Below are 27,052 nucleotides of genomic sequence, written 5' to 3'. Positions count from 1 at the left end.
AAACGTATCCCTATAATTTACTTACAAAATATGTAGCATTTGGTAAATTAACGAGAAGCATGTTCAAATGGTTAGAGTGGATACCATATTCAGCCATTAAGTTATTTTTTCAGAATAAGACAATTGCATCGTAAGTGAAATATGTTGTTCTGTCAAATTATGAATGCTAAGATCTTCTAGTTACACAAGTTAATTTTCATACCGAATAAGTTATCATTGGATAATTTATTCTAACATCCAAACATGTATGGTCTAAATCTCTACAGCATGTTTAAAGAGTTTCAATTTTCTCTAAAAGACATGTTTGGATATTCATGAAAAGTTATTCTACAACAATTTACGATTTAATAAGAGTTCAGCTTTGGCCCTTCTGAGGTGCTAACGGCCACTTTCATTTTTGTTAGGATAATGCAGTTAGGAGGCTATTTTATCTCACGGATCAGTAAAAATAATTGTAGACATCTTAGCTAGCTAATCGCACTCTTCACTGAACAAAGTAAATATGCGGAACAGTATGTGATCACGCGTTCAACCGTGCCCTAAGTTGAAAAGCATTTATTTTTAACGTTTAACGGTCGAGCGAGAAGTATGAAGTTGGATGAAGGGATATGGACAGTGCAGTGCAACACGCGACTGACACGGTGCATGCACCGGGTGCAGGCAATGATTGATTAATTTTCCATTTGTAAGGAGAGAGATAGACCATCAAGGAAACAGTCTTATCTAATGAGGGACCCTAATGAGGTGGTGGGGATTCTTTGGATATGTGGTTTAGCTTTGATCTCCCTGATCATGTCACCTTATCTTCTTCACCTGTATATATATTCGCATCAGTTTCCTACGAGCTTTAGTAAGTACATATATAGGGACCCTTTAGAACCTATATATGGGTTTTTTACTTTAACATTACTTTGTGTTTTTGTTTATCAAAGGAAAAAAAAAAGAAGAAGTTATTGTGTCATGTAGTATCTCGCAGTTACTAGAAAACGGTGGCAATATTAAATATAACTGTATTAATTGCGACATTGATCTTAGCTAGCTCTGACGCATATCAAATGCATGCAGTTTGGCATTACCATTCACAAGTTACGTATTTGTTATTTAATCGCGAGCTAGGTTTGATATAATACGTTTTCTCTTTTTTTTTTGAGAAAAAAAATAGCACGCTTCATTTATTCAGTCAATAAATTTAGCTACATAAAGTGAGGCAGCAGGGGCCTCAAGAGGAAGAAAAAAAAAAATGGTGCTAATCAATCAAACCGCATCGCAGAGTAGAAGAACAAAGTCTAATAAATCTAGTTTTATAAATTGTATAAAAGTAAAGAAGGGAAAATGTGTTGGTTCCCTTTGTAGGTTACTCATTGCCACAAATACTGTTAGCTTAAAGGGGTCGGTAGTATTCTTCCCTATGACGGGAGGCCAGGTTGGACTGAGTCATGTTTAAAATGGTGTGAGATTGAATAGGACCGAGTTATATTCGAAGTGGCGTGAGGTTGGTTGCGCCAAATCACAATTGGACCCGTGGGCATTGTGTTTGTACGCTTTAACGGTGTGTTTGATTCAAAGAGAATAAGCTGAAAATGGAATCAGAATGATTCATTATCTCATTCTATTTAGTTCGCCATCTGAATCAAAATCGGAATAAACCATTCCTATTATTGATGTTTGGTTCAGATAGATATCAGAAACGTAATCAAATTGATATGTCAATTTTATTATTATAATATATTAGTTTAAATTTAAATTGAAAATTAAATATATTTAAGTCAAAATTTAAAATATATTTTAAAAAAAATTAAAATTTGAAATTGAACGGATATCAAAATAAAAAAACTAAATTTTGATTTATTAAAATTCAAACTTCAAAGTATAAATTAAATTTCAATTTGAATCCATAAATTTAATTTAAATTTTAAATAAAATTTGAATAAAACCTTTAGATTCTAAATTAAATTTAAATTTAAATTCAAATTTATAAATTAGATTCGAAATACTTGATTGAATTTTAAATTTTAACTTAAGTTCAAATTAAAATTAAATTTTATAATTATAATTTTTAAAATTAAACTTATATTTTAATTAAAAATAAGCTTAAAAAAGTTAAATTTAATTCGAACAAATTCATTCCGTCCAGATTCAAAGGGCTGAATTGAAAAAATGAGTAATTGGGAGGATTATCGTTCATTTGGAAATCGAAGTCGGAATGAAAATCCCGTATACCAAATATGGACAAACGGATTCAGCCATTCCGATTGCAATTTCAGAGTAAAAAACAGGGCAACCAAACACGCCCTAAATGAATCGGTTGCGTATCGTATTTTTAACGGCTCGAATTTTTAGAATTAATAGATAGTACCAACGATCCTGACAAATACCTGCGATGCACTCTTATTATACTGGAATGTCAATAAACTAAAATCCAAATAAGAGATTTAAAAAATGTAAAATAACTAAAGTTTGAAAGTAAAAAAATTATATAACTATTGAATTAGGACCCGTAGTCTCCAGGCTGTAGTAGACGTAGCGTGAATGACACTGCTACGAGTCAATTCACACGTCAATACATGCAGGTAAAAAAAAAATAAAAAAAAAGAAAAAAAAGAAAAAGAAGAAGAAAGGAAAAGAAAAGGCCTCCATGAGTGACACTTTCCAATGGCGACGGCTTCTCCCAGAAGCCGAACCACGTTAAAAGAGCCCTTTTGAATCTTGTTTCCCATGTCCAATTGTATCGTCTTTTATGTTTATGTTTATATTTATGTTTATGTTTTTTCATCATCATGATCATCATATCATATCATCACCATCATCACCATCATCTGCAGCAGCAGCATCAGCATCATTCATTCCACCACCCATATAATCCCCCTCCCTGCGACGTAAAACCCTCCACTTCCCCTTCCCAAATCCCAACAGCGATACAAAACACACACACGCGCTCATAAATTAACGTAGATCGAGAGTGGGGGGAGTGTTGCTTAATTGTTGAGAGTCACATGAAGTCTACGAAACTCGTCGCCGACTCCCACACCTTCCCCACCAAACTCGGCGCCGACTCCTCCTCCCCTCCGCACCACCACCACCACCACTACCACCATCACCACCAAACCACCTCTCCTTTCCCCTCCACTACCTTTTACTACGAGCCCACCTCCGTCCTCGACCCCCACCTCACCTCCTCCCCCTCCTCCGCCGCCGCCGCCGCCGGAGACCTCCACCGCCTCGCCGCTCCGCCGCCGCCGCAGCAGCAGCAGCAGCAGCAGCAGCAGCACCCCGACTCCAACTCCGCCGCCGCAGCCGCGGCGGAGTGGGACCCTCTCTCTTCGTGGATCCTCTCCGAGCGCGACCTCGCCCTCGACCTCCCCCAATTCCAATCCCAATTCACATCCTTCGACCCCTCCCCCTTCTCCGACCCCTTCGAAACCCTAACCACTCCTCCTTTCGATCGCCCCCACCTCGAGCTGCTCCTCAGCGCCGCCGACTCGCTGGAGTCGGGCGACCCCCACTCGGCCGACCTCGCGCTGGCGCGGCTCAACCCCCACCTCGCCGCCCCGCTCGGCCCCCCGCTCCAGCGCGCCGCGTTCTACTTCAAGGAGGCTCTTTTATCCCTCCTCCACGGCGCCCCCCACGCGGCGGCGGCGCCGCCGCCGATGATCTCCGCCGCCGAGGTCGTCCGCCGCATCGGCGCCCACAAGGCCTTCTCCGACCTCTCCCCCGTCCCCCAGTTCGCGAGCTTCACCGCCAACCAAACCCTGCTCGAGGCCTTCGACGCCGCGGGCTCGGCGGCGTCGGTGCACGTCGTCGACTTCGACCTCGGCCTCGGGGGCCAGTGGTCCTCCTTCGCCCACGAGGTCGCCGCGCGCCGCGCCCCGCAGCCCCCGGCGATCCGCGTCACCGCCGTGGTCGCCGAGGAGACCCCCGAGGCCGCGCTCGCCGCCGAGAACCTCAGCGACTTCGCGCGCGGCCTCGGCCTCCGCCTCTCCGTCGACCTCGTGCGCCTCGGCGGTGCGGTTCCTCCGCCGCGCGGCGCCTCGCGCGGCGGTGCTCGTGGACGCCGAGGGCTACGGCGGCGGAGCGGGGTCGCTGAGGCGCGCGGTGGAGGGGGGTGTTGAGTACTACGCGGCGGTGCTCGAGGCGGCGGAGGCGGCGGCGGCGGCGGGGGCGGGGGAGGAGGCGGTGAGGAGGGTGGAGAGGGGGTTGGTGGGGCCCAGGGTGGGGTCCATGGTGCTGAGCTGGCGCGGGCGGGAGCTTGCCTCCACGTCAGCGTGGAGGTGTTAAGAAGTCGGCGTCGTCCCTATATCTTGTCCTCTTCGACTGCCGACTTCAACTTTTTTGTTTTTTTTTTCTCGTTTTTTTTTTTAAACTTAAATTGGCAACAACTAACTAACATGGGTTAGGAAGTTGGGTACGAGGGAACACAGAGTAGTTCTCACATAATTGTATCCGTTACTTATGATCAATCAATTAAAAATCTAAATAGTCTGTTGGTGGGTCATCTGAGATTCAAGGAATAGTGCTATTTTTAGAAATACTTACGCAGACCCTCTGATGACGGTACCTAAGATCATGACAATGGCAACCCACTGGAAGATTATTCTATCCGCCAAAAGCCAACATTTTTAGAATTTTTTTTAGGATTTTTTTTATTTTTGTTGAGGTTTTCTTTTATCTTACATATTTGCTTAATTCATACTTATAATGAATGAAACAGATAGTATGCTATTTTCTTCTCCAAAAAAAAAATCTAAATAGTCTGCAATGCAATTTTTTTTTTATATTTTTTCGACAGGGTTAAGGTAGCAGCCTCTTAATACAATTTCATTAAGGAAAGATCAGTTGATATATATAAGTAGCCTTTGCTTGTACTGCAAAACCTAGGCTAAACTGGCCAACCATAATATAATACTGAGCACATCATCCATCCGTTTGAAACGCAACTTATAATTAGCTTCTTTTCCTCCCAGAAAAGTAACTATCACACTTGTGCATAATGCAGATCGACCATTTAACATGCATGTTAGATAAAAGATAAATAAGATTTTTTTTTCCTTTTATATTGTACAACATTGTTTACAACATAAATCAGAAGCTTATTTACGACTTACAATTATCCAATTTTCGACTTAACTACTTCCCTTGAAGTAAAGTTTCTAGGCTCATCTAAATTCTGGCACTCAAAACTTTTCCATGTAATTAAGAACCAACTAACTTTGAGCTTCACCAAAGACATAACTTTTGGAATGATCACAAAAAAGTAATTTAGAAAAGAAAATCACCAAAATCATCAAAGAGTCTCCCAAAATCTTAGAAAGCATTTTTACTGTTTCAGAACTTAAATAGTTTTGTTGTGTCAAATGTAGGCCTATATTGGATATATAATAGATGCCGTATACTTGCCTCGATGCTCTATGATGCCTCGAAAAAAAAAAATCTTCTTTGTAAATGTTACAACAAATAGAATATATTTCAAATCAATCATACTGCGTCAAGTAAGATAATGACGAATTCAATTATTGTACATCAAAATAATGCTTTAAAAAGAATTTATCCTTGTACCTTTATACAATATTGTGACGTATGATTAGATGTTGTAAATTTCATGTAGAATAACTGTGACAGATAAAACTTTTTTTGTGTGTCTCGAAAGGTCTAATACCCCTGATTTGATTATGAATTTACATACTATGCATGGATGAAGGTGTTAAATATAAAAATGTTTAAACACCGTTCTCTAACAGCTTAAGTTTTTAGAGTACAACGGTTGTTTCACATGGTATCAGAGCAGGAGGTCCTGAGTTCGAGTCACGCCAGGCTCCTAGCATATTAATTTTCTCCCATTTAATTCAAGCCCACGTCATGGGCCGATTAAAAAGTCTCGAGCCCAGACGTGAGGGGGAGTGTTAAATATAAAAATATTTAAACACTGTTCTCTAACAGCTTAAGCTTTTAGAGTACAACGGTTATTGAGAACAGCTTAAGCTTTTAGAGTACAACGGTTGTTTCACAGAAGGGAGGGTGGAGAAGACACATAAGGGGTGCCCATTTGTTTGATTAATTTTTTCTAAAAAGCTAAATCTGAGTCAAATATATATCTCAGTTTTTCAAAAAAAAAAAAAAAAAAAAAAGCCTGAAGAGAATTCGAACTGGAAATAGATGAAAAAATAAAATCTGAACTGAAAATTTCAATTCAATTTCGTATTTTTTATCTAGTAAAATTTCAAACTTCCGATAGATTGATCGACTTTCAACTTTGAAAGTTTTTGGTGAAAGATTCAAAAACAGTGTGTCTGTTTTTCATTCAAAAGATAAAGAAAAAGTTGCGAGTCGTGAGCTTAGATTACAAGCATTAGCTCACTCATGTTCTTTAGTGTTAGCAAAACAAACATAGCTTACATGTTCTTTGCTTTGCCTTTAATTTCTCATTAATTCTTTTCTCTCAATATGCCAGGAGATTTCTTTTTTAAAAAAACTAGGAATCAAACAGGATTTGAACTCAGAATTTTTTTCTCCGATCAATACCATATGAAATAATTATTTATTTTTAAAATAAAAATCATACAAATTAAGACCCCCAAAACCTTAGCTTTTTTGGTAAACATGTTAATTTCTAAACTTTTAATTTTAGCAGTTTGACCTCTTAAGCTTAATCACTTAGTTTAGTAGGCCCTGTCCTCACTTAAAATTACTATTACACAATCGTTTTGATCAAATATCATGTATATAATAATAATCTTGTAAAACTTAAAAATATAAAAAATCTATTTTTTCTCTTTCTATTTTGATAATAAGCATGGAGATTAAAGAGTAAGGTGAATGAGTTCTATCTTTTTTGCTTTTTAGAATAAATAATAATTTCTTTTATGTTTTGCAGTTTTATAATTAAGATTATATGCAAAACATACAACCAAAACACTTGTATAATTAATAACTTCAATTCAAACGAGGACCTGTTGAATTATTTTATGGATAACCAAAAATTGCTGAGTTCATATGCTTTTTCACAAAGAAGCGAAGGTCAAGGATTTTTGTACATTTTTTCCGTTTTCAAAAATGAGATTCTGCAACAGAAGCATCGAATTGGATTTTTATCATAAATCCATCTCTTCAGTAAAAACTGATACAATCACAAAAGAAAGAAAAAACTAAACAGAAAATGTGCGGATAAAAAAAATTTTACTAAATAAGAGAAGATTACACCTAACTTCTCTTCTGCAACAGAGTAGTTTTAACCTGAGTCCTCTTTTTGAATCTCCTACCCTTCTCTCATCTTCTATAAACCCACAAAAGCAGACTTCTCTCTTTTTCTCTCTCACATGCTCCTATGCACTAGGTGTATGCAACCATGACTTTCTTTTTTCTGATACGGTTTCACCAAAGAAGGCACTCTCTCAGCGATACTCTCTAGAGGCTCTATACAATTTGCATACCATGGCTCTATATTTAAGCCTCCACCCAAAATGTATGTAAGTATCCTAGTATGATTAGGATTTCTGCTCCAATTAATATTTAAATTTAAATTCAGTTTATCTCCGATAGATTTAAATATTTATCCTAATATATTTAAAATTATACTCAAATTAATATTTAAATATTAATTTATCTTCAATAAATTTAAATATTAATTCTTATTTAACTAGAAAATCAACTACAAATCTAATCAAATCCTAACACAAAGTACCTAAAGATTGAGAAATAATTGCCTGCATTATTTAATGAAAAAGTCATCATCCCATTTTATAAGAAATCTGTGTCAATAATTTATAATTTGTCAAAATTAATAAGTTAGATTTTAATTTAGATGTAAAGAGAAATTTCTAAGGGCATGTTTGTTTCACCGTAAGTGAAAAGGAAGGAAGTGATTTTCGGCAAAAAATTGATTACTTCCGCTGTTTGATTCACCGTAATATTACTACGGTCGAAAGCCCGGTTTATGCAAAACACCGAAATTGACTCGCTCTCCCAAAGAGCAAAGTCAATTCAAGTGAAGTGAAGGAAAAGAGAACGAGAACTTAATTAAGGTGATGTTTAGGGTTACTCTCTCACGAGGAAGTGAATGAATGTTTCTTTTTTTTACTCTCTCTCTCTTCTTCTCTCCTCTCTCATTTTGGATATGATATTATTTTTTTTTTGAGAAATAAGTAGCACGCTACCTACTTCGTTTATTTAATTTAGAAATAAACTTAGCTAGAAATGTGAATCAGCTAGGATTTGAACTTGGAATCTCAGGTACCAACCACCAAGCCTTTTGCCACTTGCTCTAGAGACGGTCGGTTGGATATGATATTATTATTTTGGATGTGATATCGGTATGAATGATACATTTTGTTATTTTGGGTATAATATCAATTACTGCTAGTTGTATTTCATCCAAACATATTTAATTATGGAACTAATTAATTTTTTTATTTAGATTGCATGTTTCAAATATGATGAAGTTTGATTAGTTAAGTTTTAATATATCTTTTATTTAATTTGCACATTAGAAAACGATAAAAAATTAATTTGTTAAATGTTAATAATTGTTTAACTTTAGAATTTTATTTGTTGCATTATTATAGTTTATATACAAAAAAAATAATATAATTATTTTAAATTTTATTTTATAATTGTATAGACATGCATGTAATTACATTATTTTTTCTTTATTATAATTTATTATTTATTAAGTTAGAAAAGAGACAATAATATTATGTAGGAAGTAAGTTTACCAGAGGTGTGGGGATTGAATAATTTTTGGTGAAACAAATAGAGGAAGTAGAGAATTATATTTTTTACGTCATTCACTTCCTGCTAAATAAACAGCAGAACAGACAGAACTTCACTCACACTGCTAGAAACAAACAGCGGATGTGAAGTAATTTTCATCTGAACTCTAATTCAACCGAAAATCCACATCACCCCAAAGTCTACTTACGTTGCAATAAACAGGACCAAGTATAGCTAAGTTGGCTAAGATGTTCTTAATTATACACCATATTCAAACTAATAAATGTTGAATAATACTTTGCTTATAAATAAAATTTTATATTAATTTATAAATTATATAATTTAATAATTAAATTTTTTAATCTTATTATAAATTGTGATTCGCATATTTCTGCCAATTAATTATGGCAATTTATTATGGCCAGATAATATATTTACAAAAAAATAGTATAGTTATTTATTATTTTAGATAACTAAAATGATGCGGAAATTGTTTACAAGCATAGCATACCTTATGAAAAGGACATTTGCTGATTGAGAAAGCAACTTTTTAATAATATATTCATTTTATGAGGAACTATTACGTGGACTTGGTCCGGTAGACCGGTTCGTGAAAACATCAGACTTGGTCCAGTAGACCGGTTCGTGAAAACATCACTCAGTTAACAATTGTAATCATTGTTTGTTTCAGTGAGAAATAAACTTTAAATATTCATTTTAAATTGAAAGTTTTGTTTGTTATGGTAATATTTAGGAGTTGGGCTGGTATACTATCGGTACCAACTTGTTTACTATCGGATTCCGTGCTACCAACTTGTTTTCAATGATGCGGCATCCAAATCGATGATCGGCTTTGTTAGACTTGATCTACACTATTAAAAGTATTTGAAAATTAAATTTCATAATTTTTTGGCATCATTTGGCTAGTGATCAAAAAGTCTCAAAATTGACAATTTTAATGGTAGATGTAATGCGTTTGTGAATTTAACGGTGTAAAACAATCCAAATTTGATAAAATTTTTATAGAAATTTTTTTCACTATTTAGAGTAAGATTAGTACATCTGAACTTAAATTCAAGTCTTTTATCATCAGTTTTTATGAGATTTTTATTTTCAACTGTTCATTTTTATAATACTCGTTTGATAGGTAAATGATGCCGAAAAATTGTGAAATTTAGTTTCCAACTACTTTAAATTGTGTAGGTCAAGTCTAATAGAGCCGATCGTCAATTTAGAAGCCGCATCATTGAAAACAACTCGGTAGTACGGAGGTCTCCATACTACCGCCTACCGATAGTATACCAGCCTAGCTCAATATTTAGATTTTTTTTTTTTTTTTTTCATACACCCCAAATATGGTTTGCAATAACTAAAAACCCTATGTATTAAAATTTATGATTAAATTATTATCTATAAAATAAAGGGTTAATTGCATACAGGTTCCCGCAAACATAATGAATTGCAAATATATTTCTATAAAGTTCAATTTTCATAAGTTATCCTTATAAAAGTCTTAATATTTTCATATATGTTCCTGCCGTTAGAATCCGTTAGAAAAATTTAGTTAACAATAGATTAAATATTTTACCCTAGTTAATTTTTGACCTTTTTACCCCTTTTGTATTATGCTGTTATAACTTTTGGAGGAACATATTTGTGATGGCAAAATTGGAAATATAAACAGTTTTCTAATGATTCTCTAACGATAACAAATTAGAGGGATATATCTGAAAATATTATGACTTTTGTAGAAATAACTTATGAAAGTTAAACTTTACAGAAATATATTTGAAATTCACTATATTTACATGGAGATGTATGCAATTAACCCTAAAATAAAGTATGTTTGGTAAATCGGTTAGGCTTAGTTTGGTATTGAGGTCTATCAAACGCTATCAGATAAAATGGAGTTCGGAAAAAAGTATAGAGAGATATGTTTCTGAGTTTTTCGATAGGACCGCAGAAAATATATCGTAATCGACTCATCGCGATATGTGGAACGCAATATTATGTATGAAAATAACCAGAGTATTTTTCCAATGTACTTTCTCACCGCACATAACACAATCTCCCCGCAATCCCAAATTTTAATATAAAAAAAAAGATGATATCAATATTTTTTATTTATAACTATCCACTTAAATTTTTATTCCATCTTACCTAATCAAATGCTATTTTTTTTATTCTCAGGAATAATTCAATTTTCATCCAAAAGGTAAAATTAATCTAATCCCCGCTTATATCTCAATTTATATCTATTTCTAGAATAGTCGCTTTTTGCTGACCAAACGATATATAAGAGAACTTACAAAACTCATGTTACTAGTGCGTACTTCCGTTCTCAACTTCATGTGAACAAAATGTGTAAAGTTGCAAACTTTCACAATATACTTCGTAGAAAGAACTTTATGCTTTTTTTTTTTTTTCTTTTTTTTCTTTTTTTTTTTTTAAAGAAAAAAAAGGACCTGATGCTTTCTTTCGCAATCAATTGAGTTACAGGTCTATCAAAGGAGAATATTCCGTACAAGCGGAACATGCAGTGGCCAATTTTCTAGAAAATAAAAATTCAGAATGTATTTAACGTGTAATATAATAAATTATATTTGGATGTCGGAATAAGTAATATGATGATAACTTGTTCTAATAACTTGTTCTATATTAAAAATTTCTTCATGTAAGTGAAAGATGGGAGTTTGATTTTTGTTCTTCAAAGATCTTATTATTATACTTAAATAAAGTAATATATTTCATCTGTTAGACGATAATTTTATTTCGAAAAATGACGCAACGACCAAATACATTATTTCATTCCATATATTTGACAACACTCCTAACTCTCGACCACAGTAAAAAAAAAAATTAATGCCGAATCAAATATTACTGAGTAGCTTATTATGCCGTCCAATTGTTTGATGTGAAAATTTTGGAAACTCGTTCCAGACTTATGACACCGTATCTCCGCATCATAGTTAGTTAATTCGGATTCGGTAAAAATTCATTACGGATATAATTCAAATAAAATTCGTATCTTAATTTTTAAATTTGTTGAAAAATATGGCTTAAAAAACGGATTCACTAATTTTTCGGATATGTAATTTATATAAAAATTATACATTCACCAATTAAAAATTCTAGATCAATAATTTGGTTATTAAACTAAGTTTTTTTCTCTAAATTTATACTATTAGCATACATAATTATAAATTCTTAAGAATATAAAAAACAGAGCTACAAAATAAAGTAGATTAGATAAAAAAAAATAATAGCAAATTTTATTGTCGCCTTCATCTTCATTTTTTTTCATGATCCACATATTTCAAAATTCATAAAGTTTTTTAATAATTCACAAATAATTCGTCAATAATTCAGAAAAAAATTTTATCCAAAAATTTTATCCGTTTCATACTCGAATTATTCGTGAATAATAAATATAAGCAAAAAAATCATGTTTTATTCCGATTTCTTGGAAACAAATTATATACAGTTTTTTATTTGAATTTTTAATAATTTGTGAATAATTCATGTGAAGCATATAACTATACTCCGTACAACAACTTGGTGCGGTCCATGGATGATGTGGCGAACCCGGTCCACTCAATGGTTGATTCCTCGCAGCGAGTCACACTATGCACTACCCCCTCCGGTGTACAGCATATCCGCGCCCTGCGATAATACTGCTACGCCATCTCCTCCCCCATTTCGTTCCCACGATCACACCGATTCCGCAAGGCGAAGCGAGGCGAAGCGAAATCCATGGCGGATCCCCTCGACGCTCTTCGAGCCCTAATGACGTCCCATTCCCCTCCCCTCGACGCCCTCGTCGTCCCCTCCGAGGACAACCACCAGGTCCTTCGCCCTTCTCTCCCTAGGGTTCCCCCTCTCGATCGAGGAGGAATCGTCGATCGTCTTAGTTTAGGGTTCATCTCCGCTTCCGATTTGGCTGAGTTTAGGATCTCGATTGATCTCCTTGGGGGCTGGATTGGTTCCGTGTTTTGTCGAGTGTAGAAACTGTTTAATTTTTGTAGCTAAGTTTGATTTGAAGTGGGGAGTGTTTGATATCTAACGTGTGCAATGTGTTTGGCAGAGTGAGTATGTCTCCGAGAGGGATAAAAGGAGGCAATTTGTGTCGGGATTTACCGGAAGCGCTGGTGAGGCTTCGAACATTTTTAACCCAATTTAGTTTGAGATGAACTTATTTACTCGAAACTGTTGTTATACTGCTCTTTTTCTGTGTTAGCTTAGATGATCAACAAAGGAAGAGAATATTTTTTTGATATAATTATGAGTTAGTTGTGTTTTCCTTATTTTATGTACATTACGCAAAGAATGCTACAATAACAATTTGGAATTTCTAAATTTGATTACTCCAAATGGGTTTATTTTTGTTTAGATATTGGATGGAATCAGATGAAAAAAAATTGATAAGATAAATGAAAATGATGAAAGAAGTCCTTATGATTGGATTGCAAAGCAATGAATTTTGTGGAATTTGTAATTAGGTTATAATTTTCTCTGATCATCAAATTAATGTTTGCATGTTTTGTGATTTTAAACTTTGGTTATGTCGGCTCTTGCTATTCTAGAGTACATGTAATTTTACATCTTTTAATAGGTTTGGCTCTCATAACAATGAGTGAGGCATTGCTGTGGACGGATGGACGATATTTCTTGCAAGCGACACAACAGCTTAGCAATCGATGGAAGCTTATGCGTATAGGAGAAGACCCGGGAGTTGAAACTTGGATAGCTGATGTGAGAAGTTATTTTTTCTTTTGGTAACTTTGTTTTTTGTTTTTTGTTTTTTTTATTCTTTTCCCTTGTATAGTTCTTACGTGTCGACATTTTGTGACAAGTTTAATTTTGAAATAACTAATATGGATTAAGATCAGCATCTTCTTAGAGATGGATTATTGACTTATATTTACTAGCAACATGAATGGGCAATGGTTTCTTGAGTTAACTTCAGTATGGATTGGCTGGATATGATATATCAAATTGATAAAATAGTATAGTTTGATGCTTTATTTGCTTGTTATGTAGTATCGTTAATCATGAGATCAATTTAACTTCCCAACATTGTGTTTTTTCTTTCAGAATCTACCAAGTGCCGCTGTTGTTGGAATCGATCCATGGTGTGTGTCTGTGGAAACTGCTCAAAGATATGAACATGCTTTTGCGAAGAATAAACAGAAACTATTTCAGCTGTCCACTAATTTGGTGGATGAAGTTTGGAAGGACCGTCCTCCTGTGGAAATTCGGCCTGTATCTATACATCCATTAGAAGTTGCAGGGCATAGTGTAGCAGAAAAGTTAGAGGACTTGAGAGAAAAGCTACTGCAAGAGAAAACTAATGGCATTGTTATCACAACTCTTGATGAGGTATCAATTTTTCCCTTCATGCTTTTCTTGTACATTTTATTTGTTTATTTTTCTTGTACATTTTATTTGTTTATTTGACTGCATCTATTGTTACAATAAATATTTATAGTAGTCACTTATTTATTTTTGTACATGCATTTTTAGGTTGCTTGGTTGTACAATGTTCGAGGGAATGATGTAGCGTACTGCCCGGTGATTCATGCTTATGCTATTGTGACATTGCAATCTGCTTTCTTTTATGTGGACAAAAGAAAAGTTTCTACGGAGGTCAGATTTCCAACTGATAACCATCAAATAAGCCAAGGATCTGTTTGTCCTAGCAATTCTCATTAATCGGAATGCGCTGCAGAGCTCTCTGCAAGAGCTTCAGCTCTTGAGGTATAGTGGTGCAGCTGTTATTTGTGCTGGTGAGACACACCGTAGCCCAAAAAGCGGCTCCCAAACAGGTCGCTCCAGTGGCAAATCGCACCAAAGCTGAAAAGCTAGGCCTAATGGGTCCAAAAACCATTTTGTTATATATCAGAGGATGTTAGGAGAACTCATGGTTTGATAAGCTGGTAATTCTTGTATATGTTTAATGAATTTTAAGTATGCCTGCACTAATGTCTTCAACTCTTTTTTATAAATTTTGACTGAATGCAGATACAGGCTTACATGACTGAAAATGGAATAGAAATCAAGGATTATGGCAGTGTCGACTTAGATGTAAGCTTGCTTGGATCTGGGAAACTGAAATCCAATGGAGCTCATGGAGTTGAAGAAAATGGAAAAGATGTGACAGGACCTGTTGAAAATGCAGCGGAAGAGACAAAAAACAACAGAATTTGGATTGATCCAAATTCATGCTCTCTCGCCCTGTACTCAAAGTTAGCTGCTGATCAGGTCTTCATGCAGCCATCACCTTTGGCTCTCGCAAAAGCTGTTAAGGTATAATAAGCTGATCTCATTTAGATTACCTTTTCCAGTGAAGAGGAGCTTAATGGGCTTAAGTTATTAGAACTATATTTTGGTTTGGAGTCATCTGGAATTGACCTTACTGAACTTCGTATGTGGAGAACTGAGTTTTGATTAAACCTAAACTGAACTAGGCCTAGTAAATTTAGAAGGAGAGGTAGACAAATGGTGTTCATTCAAAGTATTGGAGGTCGGCTTTTATGATACTAGATTTTTAGGACCATTGTTTTGAAAACATTTACTGGGATGGCATTCTCTACATGCAGTTTTCATTTTGAGTGAAATTCTCATTCAGATTTTCTACTTTGCATCATGATAGCTAATCTTTTGTGCTCGTCATTTTTTTATAACTTAACCAATTGAAGATGTAAAATACTTACTATCTCAACTTGTTTTCATATTTATCCATTTCTCTTTTCTGTCTGCATAGTGGTTTTACAGTAGCTGTAGAGGTCTCTGTATTACTCAATGACTGTTGGAGAAATCTAAGGCAGTCTCTTATTTTAAGTTTAACTTTAAGACATCATAAAACAAAGGTTAAACAACTTCAAAGCCACTTGTGCTTGCAGAGTTGGCAGAGGAGACTCTTTTCTTATTTTTACTGAAAAGACAGTACCATGTTGATTCATTAGGGGTCAAGGGTCAGAAATATGTTTTATAATGTGTCATCTTATTGTACATTATAGGTGATTCCTTGTGTTTGGCTTGGTTGCTAAGTTGGTTGTTGGTAGGCTAGGAGCGTTCTTGTGTCTAGATATCACCAGCTTATTGCAAGTTTTATGATGGCTATGCCTACTTTTGCGTGTCAACTGATTATAGTTGTTTTGTTTTGTTTTTCATTTTTTGCTTTTCTTTCTTGTGGGGTGGACTCACCTATGAGTAGTATGTATCATTTAAATTAAATGGAAGTACTTATGTGGCAGTACTTACTCTTTGATATCTCTTTGCTTTTTCGCTTTTGCATTTTTGGGTTATCATTAAATGTTTGAGGTAATGTGAAAGTATTTAAATATCGTCTCTTGTCTGCAATTTCCTTTTTATTGTTCTTCTTTTATGATACATAAGAAAATATTGTTTATTCTTATTAATTTCTTAGATGGTCATTGCGTAGAATCATGCAGAACTGGATGGCTTACGGAAGGCGCATATTCGGGATGGTGCTGCTGTTGTCCAATATCTAGTTTGGCTAGATAATCAGGTTAGCTAAAGCTAAATTTCACATACTATTGCCTTTGTGCCTTACAGTGATTTCTCCAACAAACAACTTCGAAAGCATATTTATGTTCACGAAAATGTGTTAGTTTTGGTACAGAACCATGCAGGTAGAAAGGTTAGTAAGGAGAGACAGAACATGAGAACAAGAAGGAAAACTATTTACCAAAAACTATTTTATAAATGAAAGTTCCACAGCAGATATTTTAGGTGATGATGTAAGAAAAGAAAGCTAGCATATTGTATTCACTTTTAATTACCCTGATGCTGTTAAATCTATTTAGAAATTTTTTTGCAGCTGTTTATTTTAGAAGTCATCCTGAAGGTGACTATCTTAGTTTGGAATCAATAAGAAAATATTCAAAATGTGTTATATGCTCTGATTCATTCCTAGTTTCCTTTAGTCCAATATTTTCTAGCTCTATATGATCTGTGAATCATGAGACAATTAATTTGGTAAAAGTTATATAGTTAAGCCAGTGAAGAATGTGCACCTGGCTGCTGCCTTTTGAATTAGAGAAGCTGTTCAAGTAGGCAGTCTTAATGGGCTGTTAAAAGAATCGATCATTGAATCTGTCCTTTTATAGCCACCCCTAGAAGCTCAAGTTGGCAGTCTTAGTAAGCTGTTAAGAGAATCGATCATTGAATTTCTCTTTTCATAGGTGCCCCTTCCATTTGCAATAACTGCCACCACAACCTGGAGCAAACTCGGTTATCAACATAGTGTGGAAGTTTACGATGACAAATACTGCAGTAGTTGCAATTTTTGCCAGGCATATATCAGATATGACTTAGCTGCATTTACTTTTATTGCAGATGCAGGAGATATATGGAGCTGCTGGTTACTTCAATGAGCCAGATGGGTCAAACACGAGAAAACATTCGTAAGTTACAATTTAGAGATGATATAATACTTATTTATGGACATGCTTTAATGCAATATCTCATGCTTTCGATCTTCCATTTCTCTTCTTTTCCCGTTGTTTCCTGTTTCCTGTCAGTTCTAGGTCAGCTGGTGTTACTGAAAGTATATCTATCAGTTCATAGCTGCTTAATCTTCAAAGAAAACCATTTACTTTCTCCAACTTTTTTAAGTAATATTATTTAAGGCATAAATTTATTTACAGAGGAACTGTGGTATTAGGAAAATTAGATACCATTGTATATAGTATATATCTGAAACTTTGTCACGAAGTAATGTCATTTGACTGCTGCTCTCCCATTCCTTTCTTCCGCTCTTTTATGTATATCTGATTCTCAACCATTGTCACGTTTCTCTCCTGTTATGATTCCTGCAGAAATTCTGTAAAACTTCCTGAGGTATCTGTGAGTAACAAACTAGAGGGTTTTCGTGCCAAGCAAGAGGTATGCCTTCTGATATATTGTCACTTGGCAACTATTTGACAAACTTTTATTTCAATGAGATTCTGTCAATCAGGTTATCAACTTGAGGAATGAATTTTACCTAGCAGTAGCAAGAAGTCTTTCCAGCACAATGATTGCTTATGGGAATGATAACTGTTATTGTTGTTTGCTTTATCTAGTGCTATTTAAGCTTTGTGATTTTTCTAATGGAATAAGTACTCTCTTTAAACTATGTTTCCAAGGTCATTAGCTTTCTCATTGGCCACCTTTTTATTTTATCATTTTTGAGGGCCAAAAATATGGTTGAAAACTTGAAATATCTTGATTTCTCTACATTTCCTTATTTTACTATAGCATTAGTCTGTCAAGCTCATCAAGTTGTTACATAAATTTGCAATATACATAAGGGGATTAGGTACTGTAATTACTGAGATTACAAAATGTGCATACTGAAAATAATCTACACTGTGATACTCTGTGTTTTTGACCACCCCTATTGATTATAGCAGGAAATGCAAAAATTGTACTATACAAGGTCAAATGGAGCAAATAATGAGGGTATCACTTTATGCGATGGTTATTACTTTTCCCATGTCCTAGTTGTTCATATTTTAGTCACAGAAATAACTGTAATTACGAGGGTTAAAGGCTGCACTCATTTCGTTCGTGCCAGACCCTGTATTAACTAGAACATCTAGGATACTACTGTAGATTTTTGAAATCTTGGAGCATCCTATGTGGGTTCATTGTCAAACATGAGACTGCTTGCTTATAATTTGATATAAAATACCTGTTCAATCACCATTACATGCCAAGGATATCCTTCTGTAGTCTTTACCTATTTATGCCTAGTAGGAGGGTATCATGGGATGTCAGGCTAGACTATAGAATATAGATGATGAGATAAATATAGACACTACTTTCATGGTTTTTTAACTATAAGCTTCCCAACTTTCGGGCCACTCATTGGCTTGTAGTTTCTATTGATGTCACTGTTTTGCATCTAGTTCTTTTCCTTAGTGGAAATATTGGCTGCTTCACTTTTTCTTTTTCTTTTTTTTTTTCACGTGCTTGCTACTATAGGAATCTGTTGATCATTCTTTTTCTGAATTAATAATCATCTTTTACTCTTACATCTTCTAGTGTTTTACTAGTTGTACATCTTCTATTGTGTTTTACCCCCTATGGTGATATGGAAGTATGCGAACTTCCATACGAAGATGTGAAAAGTTGTAATAGAACATGGTTCTTATTTTATAAGAAAGTCATTTGTACTCATGTTACTTGCCAACTAAGTACTTTGTACTCGTGTTGCTTGCCAACTAAGGCTTCGTTTGGGATTGCGGGGAGATTGCGTTACGTGCGGTGAGAAACGACGATAGGAAAATACCCTGTTTGTTTCCGTATGTAATATTCCGTTCCATATATTGTGGTTAGTCGGTTGTGATATATTTTCTACGGTCCTATCGGAGAAAGCAGAAGCATATCCCTATATACTTTTTCTCAACTCCATTCTATCTAATAGCGTTAGATCCGCCTCAATACCAAGCTCCGCCTCAATACCAAGCTAAGCCTAAGTACTTCAGCTTTGTTGTTTGAACAAACCTCATATCATGAATGTTGAAATTCCATATTTTGCTCTCATGGTTATGTAATTTTGATAACCGTTGTTTTATTTCCTCAGCACTTCAGAGGATTGAGTTTTCCTACCATTTCATCAGTTGGTCCAAATGCAGCAGTCATTCACTATTCTCCAGAGCCAAGTACATGTTCTGAACTTGATGCTGACAAAATATACCTATTTGATTCGGGAGCACAGGTTTCTTCCACACCTCTTCTTTTTTGCCCTTTTCTGTTGCTTCCTTAACCTACCTCATTGATTTCATGGTTTTACATTATATTCTTTCAATGGGTCATTGGCTTACACTGCATATTCTTATAGTATCTGGATGGTACAACGGATATAACAAGGACTGTCCATTTTGGGAAACCTTCGGCACATGAAAAATCATGCTATACTGCTGTAAGTGACTTTCTTTATCCAATCCTTGTCAAAATATGAGTTCATTTTTAGTTTACTAGGAATACACAAACCTTAAGCTCATGGATCTTAGGTTGTAAGGTTTCAATGGACTCATTTAATCAGCTAAACATTAGGTGAAGAATGGATGGGGGCATATATGTGGTTTTGTTGCACTAGTTTCTGCATATTTTTCTATGGAGCGACTATTTTGTAGTCTGTGTTGTGTGTGAGGGTTGTTCACTTTCAATACTGTTTCCTCAAAAGTGAAGTGTAATTGTCTAAAACAGACCGAGTGGTTTACCATATTTCTAGCTGTCTGAGTAGGGGTGTAAAACGGGCCAGGCAGCCCCATCGGCCGGCCCGGCCTGGCATGGCCAGGGGCCGTGCTGGCTCTGCTAAGGAGGCCCATAGCCCGGTCCGGCACAGCCTGCACATGATGCAGACCATGCCTTCTAGAACAAAATTTTTTATTATTTTTTATACTTTATACATATATTATGAATATATTGAAATTATTAAAAAAAAAGTTATCTTAAAAGTTTTTAAATAACTATTAGATATCTTATAATACGAATATAAGAAAGTTTAAAAGTTAAATAAAAAAATATACAGGATTCAAAAAAAAAGTTCCCAAGCCTCTATTGGGGGAGTTGGTCCCTGGACTGTCCAGGGACCAACTGCCCACAAAGGAGGGAGGGGGTGGCCTATTTCCCAACACCCGTTCCTTCCAGCGTAGATATAAGAAAAAAGTAAAAAAAAAAATTGAATTTCAAACTTTTGGACAAAAAATCCCTCTAACCATTAGATTTTTCTAACTTTTGGGGGGTATTTTGGTCCTTTTAAATTTTAAAAAATCTATATAAATTTAAAAAATTTAAAGAAAATATATAAAAGGCCAACCGGGCCCTGCCCGGGCCATGTGGTCCTGGCCTGAGGGCCGTGCTGGGCTATAGGTTCGGAACATCCAGGCCGGCTTGGCATGGCTCGGATTCGAAGCCCATTCAGGCCAGGCCAGTTCCTGGCCTGTTTCGACGGGTTAATGTTGGCAGTTGGCACGGCCTGCATTACAACCTTATGGTTTACTGTGTTTTTAGTCCATGGGCTTAAAAGTAAAATGTGCCATGTGACTTATTGCCATCATTGTAAGGAGAGTGTGAATTCCAATTTAATTGATCCGAACCGAAATGAATAACTTGACACTGAGCAAGCCTAAGAACACAAATAATTGGAAACCTGAAACCAAACACAAAGTGACCTGAACTCGAGATAGCCTAAATTCAAAGCAGTTCAAGTATAACTTGATGCACCTGATATCAGGAATGCAATTAAGACTTGAAGTCAAATAACTTGCAACCTCAATGGTCTGAAATCCAGAAAAGCCAAACCCCCCTGAAGACATGGAATAACCTAAACAATAGAAGACTAGACATAACCCGAACCTGAATGAAAATCTGAAATGATTCAAAGCTGAGGAAAACCTGAAGTCTGAAACAACTGGAAGTTGAGTAACCCGGAATTTAAGCTTGATGTGAGATCTGAGATGTTTACGTGGATGACCTTCAAGTAACTGCTTAATTTTCAAACTCAGGGCTTCACTATGGGCTTCCCAAGCAGCAAAATTTTATACACAAAAGTTCTTTCAAATGTCAAAAGAGAAGAAAAAGAAACATAATGGAAACAAACTTGAGGAGACTCAATTTTGACAAGTTCTAGATCAAAATTATCTCAAATATACTCGATTAAATATATTACAGCTTTAGTTGGACGTAAATTGCTGGAACTGAACCCAACTCAGAGTTACCAAACTGGGCCACATCAATTTGACATGTCAGATTACCTTTAAGCTTGATTTATGGATGTTTGAGTCCTCATAATGTATTTTCCTGAATCCATCTGTATGGCAAGTTCATAATTTTTTTCCGTAATTATATAACACAATTTGAAGCACTGAGCTCTCAATTTTTTTTTGGTAATTAGACAGCTGATCTGAACCACTTCCTCTAGTGGTAGCAATACATGGTAACATATTTTCTTTACAAGTTATATGTTGATTTTAGCCCAACAAGTTACAATGTGATTTTAGTACAATGGTGAATCTGAAGTTTTTCCTGGTTATTTAGTTATAGTATTGTTTGCGGCAATCGTTTACTTGTAATTAATGATGGAAATCTAACTTATTACTCTCCCGGTGACCTAGGTCCTGAAAGGCCATATTGCGTTGGACACTGCCATATTTCCTAATGGGACAACTGGTATGCCAATTTGAAACACCTTTTCCTTGTGTATTAATTTGAATTTAAGTGCACTTAAACTGTCTCCAGCATTCATCAACAGAGGCCTAGGGCAAAGCTTTTACAACTATAAGTGACAATGGCATAAGCTGAAGGCATAAGGACGGCCTAATGGATTTCCTTGAATTATTAAAATTATGAAATATATGTTAAAAATTCAGAAGTAAAATAAGCAACTTTTTACCTTGTGAAGGTTTACATATAAAATGCTACAAAAATGATTAACAAGTACTTAGGTGTATTTATGATAAGACCAAGAATTGTCATGCCACTGGCATGGCTTGTGCCACTATGCCAGTGGTGTGGCATGGCATAGCATGGCAGTGTGGCACGAGACATGTCACCGTTGGTACACCCCTCTGTGCCAGTGGCACGGCAGTGGCAGATTGACATGCATTGGCATGGTCATTGTCATAAAAAATAAGCTTTTTAATTTGTTTTAATTTCTCTACTTGGCTCAAGTGTTTTATATCTTGGACATTTTGTTATGAATAGAGTCAAAAATATCATAACAACTAAAAAAAAAATCATTTTATATATATTATAAAAGTATATGCGTGAAAACATAAGTCCTAATTGGGTAAAAATTTATAGGAAACTACTACCATAGTTAAATTCACTACATCTAAAATGATAAAAAACTAGGGATATCTTCTTATTTGTATCTTTTTTTTTTTCACTAAAAGATGATCAACATTATGCAATTTGACTCTCTAGTTGTAATAAATGTTAGTAGTTTTACAAGATCTACATAGTTCAAGTATGAAAAAATCTTGTAAAACTTTCTACCTCAAAAAGACATTAAAAAGACTGTTAAAACTTCAAAAAAACTATTTTGTTTATATGGTGTCGGCATGCCCGTGTGCCATGTGCTGTTATGGCCTCGGCATGGGACGGCGCGGATGGCACGGACAATCCTTGGATAAGACCTCATTTGAAGTTTCGAATTTGAGCCTATGTGTAACAATGCTATGCAGCAACCACAAATCCTACCTTCTCACTCCAGCTATGTGAAGGGACAAAAGATTCTCATTGATCACAATATGCTAATTAGATGAGCTCTCTTTGTAGTGATGTCCTTGATTTTGCTTTCTACAGGTCATGCTCTTGATATTCTTGCTCGGACTCCTTTATGGAAGAATGGTCTTGATTATCGACATGGTACAGGTCATGGAATTGGGTCATATCTAAATGTTCATGAAGGTTAGCTTCTAGTTCATATCTTTTCAATACTTTCTATGCTGCATCTATAATCTGGCAACTTTTAATTTGGTATATATCTTTTATCAGGACCGCATCTAATTAGTTTCAAGCCTCATGCTCGGAATGTGCCATTGCAATCGTCGATGACTGTGACAGATGGTTTGTACTCTATGATATTTTCCTTGTGCTGTTTTAAGGTTTAAATTCTGGACCAGTTCATATTTTGCAGATATATGAAAAATTGCCCCTTCCCGGATATTAGGATGAGCTGTTTCTAGATAACTCATGTTCTTGTTTTTATTTTTTTGGATAAAAATGCATTGTGTTTGCAGATAATTTTTAACTTCCTACGGGAATTTACTTCTTCATAGCTCATGAATAAGTACCTTCCTGCTGCTTAACAGTCAGAATCTCAATTCATCACTTAACAGGAAGTTCAAACTTATAATGTAAGGGCCCATTCTGTTTAACTCAAGGAAAGACTTTATGATTCAAAATTCCAAAACTAACAGTTTGTAGATCTTTGAAATCAAGGATTTAAGTGCCATGGCATGGGGTCGTGCCGGCAACTTGTCGGCACGGTGCGTGCCGGATCGTGCCGATGCGTACCGGTCACAATAAATATATCTATGCCGACACGTAATGGCAGGAAATATTTATTTTCTTTAGCAACAAAATATATCAATTATTTATTATGTATTTTTAATCAAATCTTTTGAACTTTATTGAGAAAATTACTTACTAATTTCAAGAATAGAGAGTTTTGAGTTGTGCCATCGGTACAGAGGCTGTATCGTGTTGATATCTTGCTGGCACGATACGGCACGATGGATACGGCTCGTGCCGATGGGCACTTAATCCTTGTTTGAAATATACCGGATACTATAGGATAGCAAATAGAGTTGCTTTGTGAACTCATGCATTTCAAGTAACAAAAGGCTAAATGCCCGTTTAGCTTACCGCATTCCGCCAGGTGTTAGAAAATGAACATTTGCTCTAAGTTATCATCTGCCTTGCACTGTGTCATGCTGTTTCTTACGTTTTACTACTTCCTGATTCTCAGTTTTTAAGTGAACGGTGAACATAAAACATAAGTGTTTTTCATTAAGATGTTGAACTGTTAACCATCCTTATTTTGTATTTAGGTGTCGTACAGTATCTTAGGCTGGTAATCATTTGACATTACGTGCTTGCAATTTTTCTTCGGATGCATTGAACTATTAAAATTACAGTTGTGAATTTTTGAGTTATTAAGAAATTTCCAATAAAGATTTGAAGATAAATTTTCACTTCTTTTCTTGCAGAACCTGGTTATTATGAAGATGGGAGCTTTGGTATAAGGTTGGAGAACGTTCTTATAGTCAACGAGGCTAATACGAAGTTCAATTTTGGTGAAAAGGGCTATTTAGAGTTTGAGCACATAACATGGGTATGCTTGACTGTTAACCTTGTCTTTACTGTTGTTTTTTCTCTCATTTCCGAAACTTTGACAAGTAGTTTGCTTAAAATAATAATTAATAATCATGGGTAAAGAAATATTTTGCTTGTTGAGGTTCTTCGTTCACATTACTTTGCTTTAGATTTTTCAAGTTGAGTTTGATCAGAGTATTCCTATTTACATCTCGATGTTTAAAGGCACGAGTTCTGAAGGTTCAACTGAGACTAAATACAAAACTCAGGAAATTTTGGGGATTCAATTAGCTTCGGCTTGTTTTGGATTAGTTGGCTTAACACAATGTATTTTGGTCAATTTGGACCAAATTTTGATTAGCTTTGGTCATTACTAATCTCCAAGAATTAGGAATGAGAAATACGTCTCTCTCATCCGTTGGAAACAGTTTCATTCTTTTGGCAGTTACAGATGACATGACCTAAGGCTTGATAGGCTGATTTTAATTCACCATCTCAAAGGCATTTTTATGCCTCATTTCCTTTTTCTGTTCCTTCGAAATAGAAGAGCTTGAAAAATACTATCAAGCTATTTGACACTTCTTTTTTTTGTATGGGATGAGTTCGTATACAATAATGAATACAAATGTAGCGGATATGGTTCAGGAATACGGGTGTAATTTGTTATGTTAACAATTTAAATAGCTAAGGGTCTCTTGGTTTCTTTTTCCGATATTTTTGTAGTTTTTGAAATTGATGAGAGGTAACTATGCAGGCCCCATACCAGAAGAAACTAATGGACCTGACCTTGCTGAACGTCGACGAGATTAAATGGGTGAACTCATACCATGCTGAATGCAGAAAAGTTTTAGCACCATATATGAATGAGCAGGAAATGGAGTGGCTTCAAAAGGCTACAGAACCTATCAGCGTAAAGGAAGTGTCTTAAAAAGGCTACTGAATCCATCAGGGTAAGCTCATGAGTTGCTCATTGTCCCCTCCTGCATCTTCAATATCCCAGCTACATTATCGATTTATCCGAACCCTTTATGAAATATCTCTCAATCTTTATAGCCAATAATCTATATATGGAATTGTCCCTAGCTGATAAGTGGAATAAATTGTTGTTTAAACCCTTTGTGTTGCATAATTTTGAAAGTGTTGGAGGAAAACATAATATGGCATCTCTAACAATAGGTAATGGACAATAAGGTAACTATGTTACATGTTGATGTACGCTTTATGCTTTCTTGTTCCATTTTCCTTTCACATGTGTTGGTTAATTGGAGTTACTCGCAATCGACACAACCTTCCCTTTATCTAAATAACAAAGTTTGGCCTCCTTTGGCGTCATTGTTGTTTTATTCTTTTTATTGTTTTATTTTTTTTAATAGAATTTCTACAACTGAAGTATTGAAAATTAAGGTAAATTACACATTTGGTCCTCAAAACTATGAGGTGCGTGACACTTTAATTCTCAAATTTTAAATTAGTTGTAATTTATGGCTCAAACTATGAGGTGCGTGGTATTTTGGTATAATTTCTGGCTTAAACTATGAGGTATGTTAAGTTTTAGTTCTCGAACTTTCTGAATTGTGACAACCAAATCCCACAATCGAATTTTTTTTGAATAAGTATGGAAGAATTACTAATATCGACGTAATGTAGTATTTTAATTATTATTACATCATCAAGTAGGATATTGCTATAATTTTAATTATTATTGCGTTATCAAGTAGGATATTATTACAATTTTAATTATTATTGTATCATCAAATAGGATATTGCTACGATTCAAAAAATTCGATGATTAAAATGTCACATATCTCATAATTCGAGCCAAAAATTTGAACCAACTAAAGTTTGACGCTAAAGTATCGTGCACCTCATAGTACGAGTTAGAAATTCCAACGAATTAAAGTTCGGAAACTAAAGTGTCACGGGCCTCATAATTTGAGGACCAAAAGTGTAATTCATCCTTAAAATTATAATAGGAAATCCGGTACGATGATCTAATTTGCCCCAATAACCAAATTGTTTTTGTCTGGATACACTCGAAGTTAAACTTTACTTAATTTGGAATGGTGGGCAAAATACACAAATCATGTTAAGGACAATTCTTGCGGTTTCACCAGAAAATAGATATTTCTGTGTGTTTAACTCCCTTTTTAAGTTTTAAAGTTCGCCTAGTCGGGTTGGAGTGATTGCCGCCCCTAACTGGGATGAAAGAATAATCCAAATACAAAAGGCGTATTAAACCCTAATAAACCCTAGGTTTAGATAATACCAATTATAGGATCTCTAATGCAACGAAGAAATAATTTAAAACACCTCTTCAGTATCATAAATTCTGAGTGCTTAGTTAGCATGGTTCTCACGATGCATTGTGTTTTGTTATCAGATTCATGCAAGGATGGCCATACCAAAGAAAAATAGCAATACTGCTCAAAAAGTGGATATAAATTTTACATTTTATCCATTTATTTATTTATTTTTTTTATAATAGTAAGAATGAAAAAAAGATTTTAAGTTG

At 35.3% G+C, this 27,052-nt stretch overlaps 2 protein-coding genes across 2 annotated transcripts; both read left to right on the top strand.

The window, feature by feature from the left end:
* LOC109708788 (protein SCARECROW-like) lies at nt 2,652-4,165 on the top strand. Its single transcript, XM_020230612.1, has one exon. The coding sequence runs from the start codon at nt 2,994-2,996 to the stop codon at nt 4,107-4,109; it is 1,116 nt and encodes a 371-aa protein (XP_020086201.1). The 5' UTR covers nt 2,652-2,993; the 3' UTR covers nt 4,110-4,165.
* LOC109712087 (probable Xaa-Pro aminopeptidase P) lies at nt 12,359-25,788 on the top strand. Its single transcript, XM_020235516.1, has 16 exons — nt 12,359-12,549; nt 12,788-12,851; nt 13,316-13,455; nt 13,798-14,082; nt 14,227-14,349; nt 14,725-15,009; nt 16,148-16,234; nt 17,065-17,132; nt 17,547-17,613; nt 19,298-19,432; nt 19,556-19,636; nt 21,834-21,888; nt 23,026-23,130; nt 23,218-23,289; nt 24,435-24,559; nt 25,295-25,788. Exons 1-16 carry the CDS (start codon nt 12,457-12,459, stop codon nt 25,466-25,468), a joined length of 1,959 nt encoding a protein of 652 aa, XP_020091105.1. The 5' UTR covers nt 12,359-12,456; the 3' UTR covers nt 25,469-25,788.

Source organism: Ananas comosus, linkage group 1, assembly GCF_001540865.1.
Source record: "Ananas comosus cultivar F153 linkage group 1, ASM154086v1, whole genome shotgun sequence".
NCBI classification, from domain to species: Eukaryota; Viridiplantae; Streptophyta; class Magnoliopsida; order Poales; family Bromeliaceae; genus Ananas; species Ananas comosus.
Note: the sequence above shows the minus strand (reverse complement) of the source record. Positions and strands in the feature narration are given on the sequence as shown.

Excerpts from the sequence above, each read along its gene's own strand:
- LOC109712087 (XM_020235516.1), top strand. The coding sequence starts at position 12,457 with ATGGCGGATCCCCTCGACGCTCTTCGAGCCCTAATGACGTCCCATTCC. Across the intron at positions 17,614-19,297 it reads GTTTTCGTGCCAAGCAAGAG|CACTTCAGAGGATTGAGTTT; the intron begins GTATGCCTTCTG and ends TTATTTCCTCAG. Across the intron at positions 21,889-23,025 it reads ATTTCCTAATGGGACAACTG|GTCATGCTCTTGATATTCTT; the intron begins GTATGCCAATTT and ends TGCTTTCTACAG.
- LOC109708788 (XM_020230612.1), top strand. The coding sequence starts at position 2,994 with ATGAAGTCTACGAAACTCGTCGCCGACTCCCACACCTTCCCCACCAAA.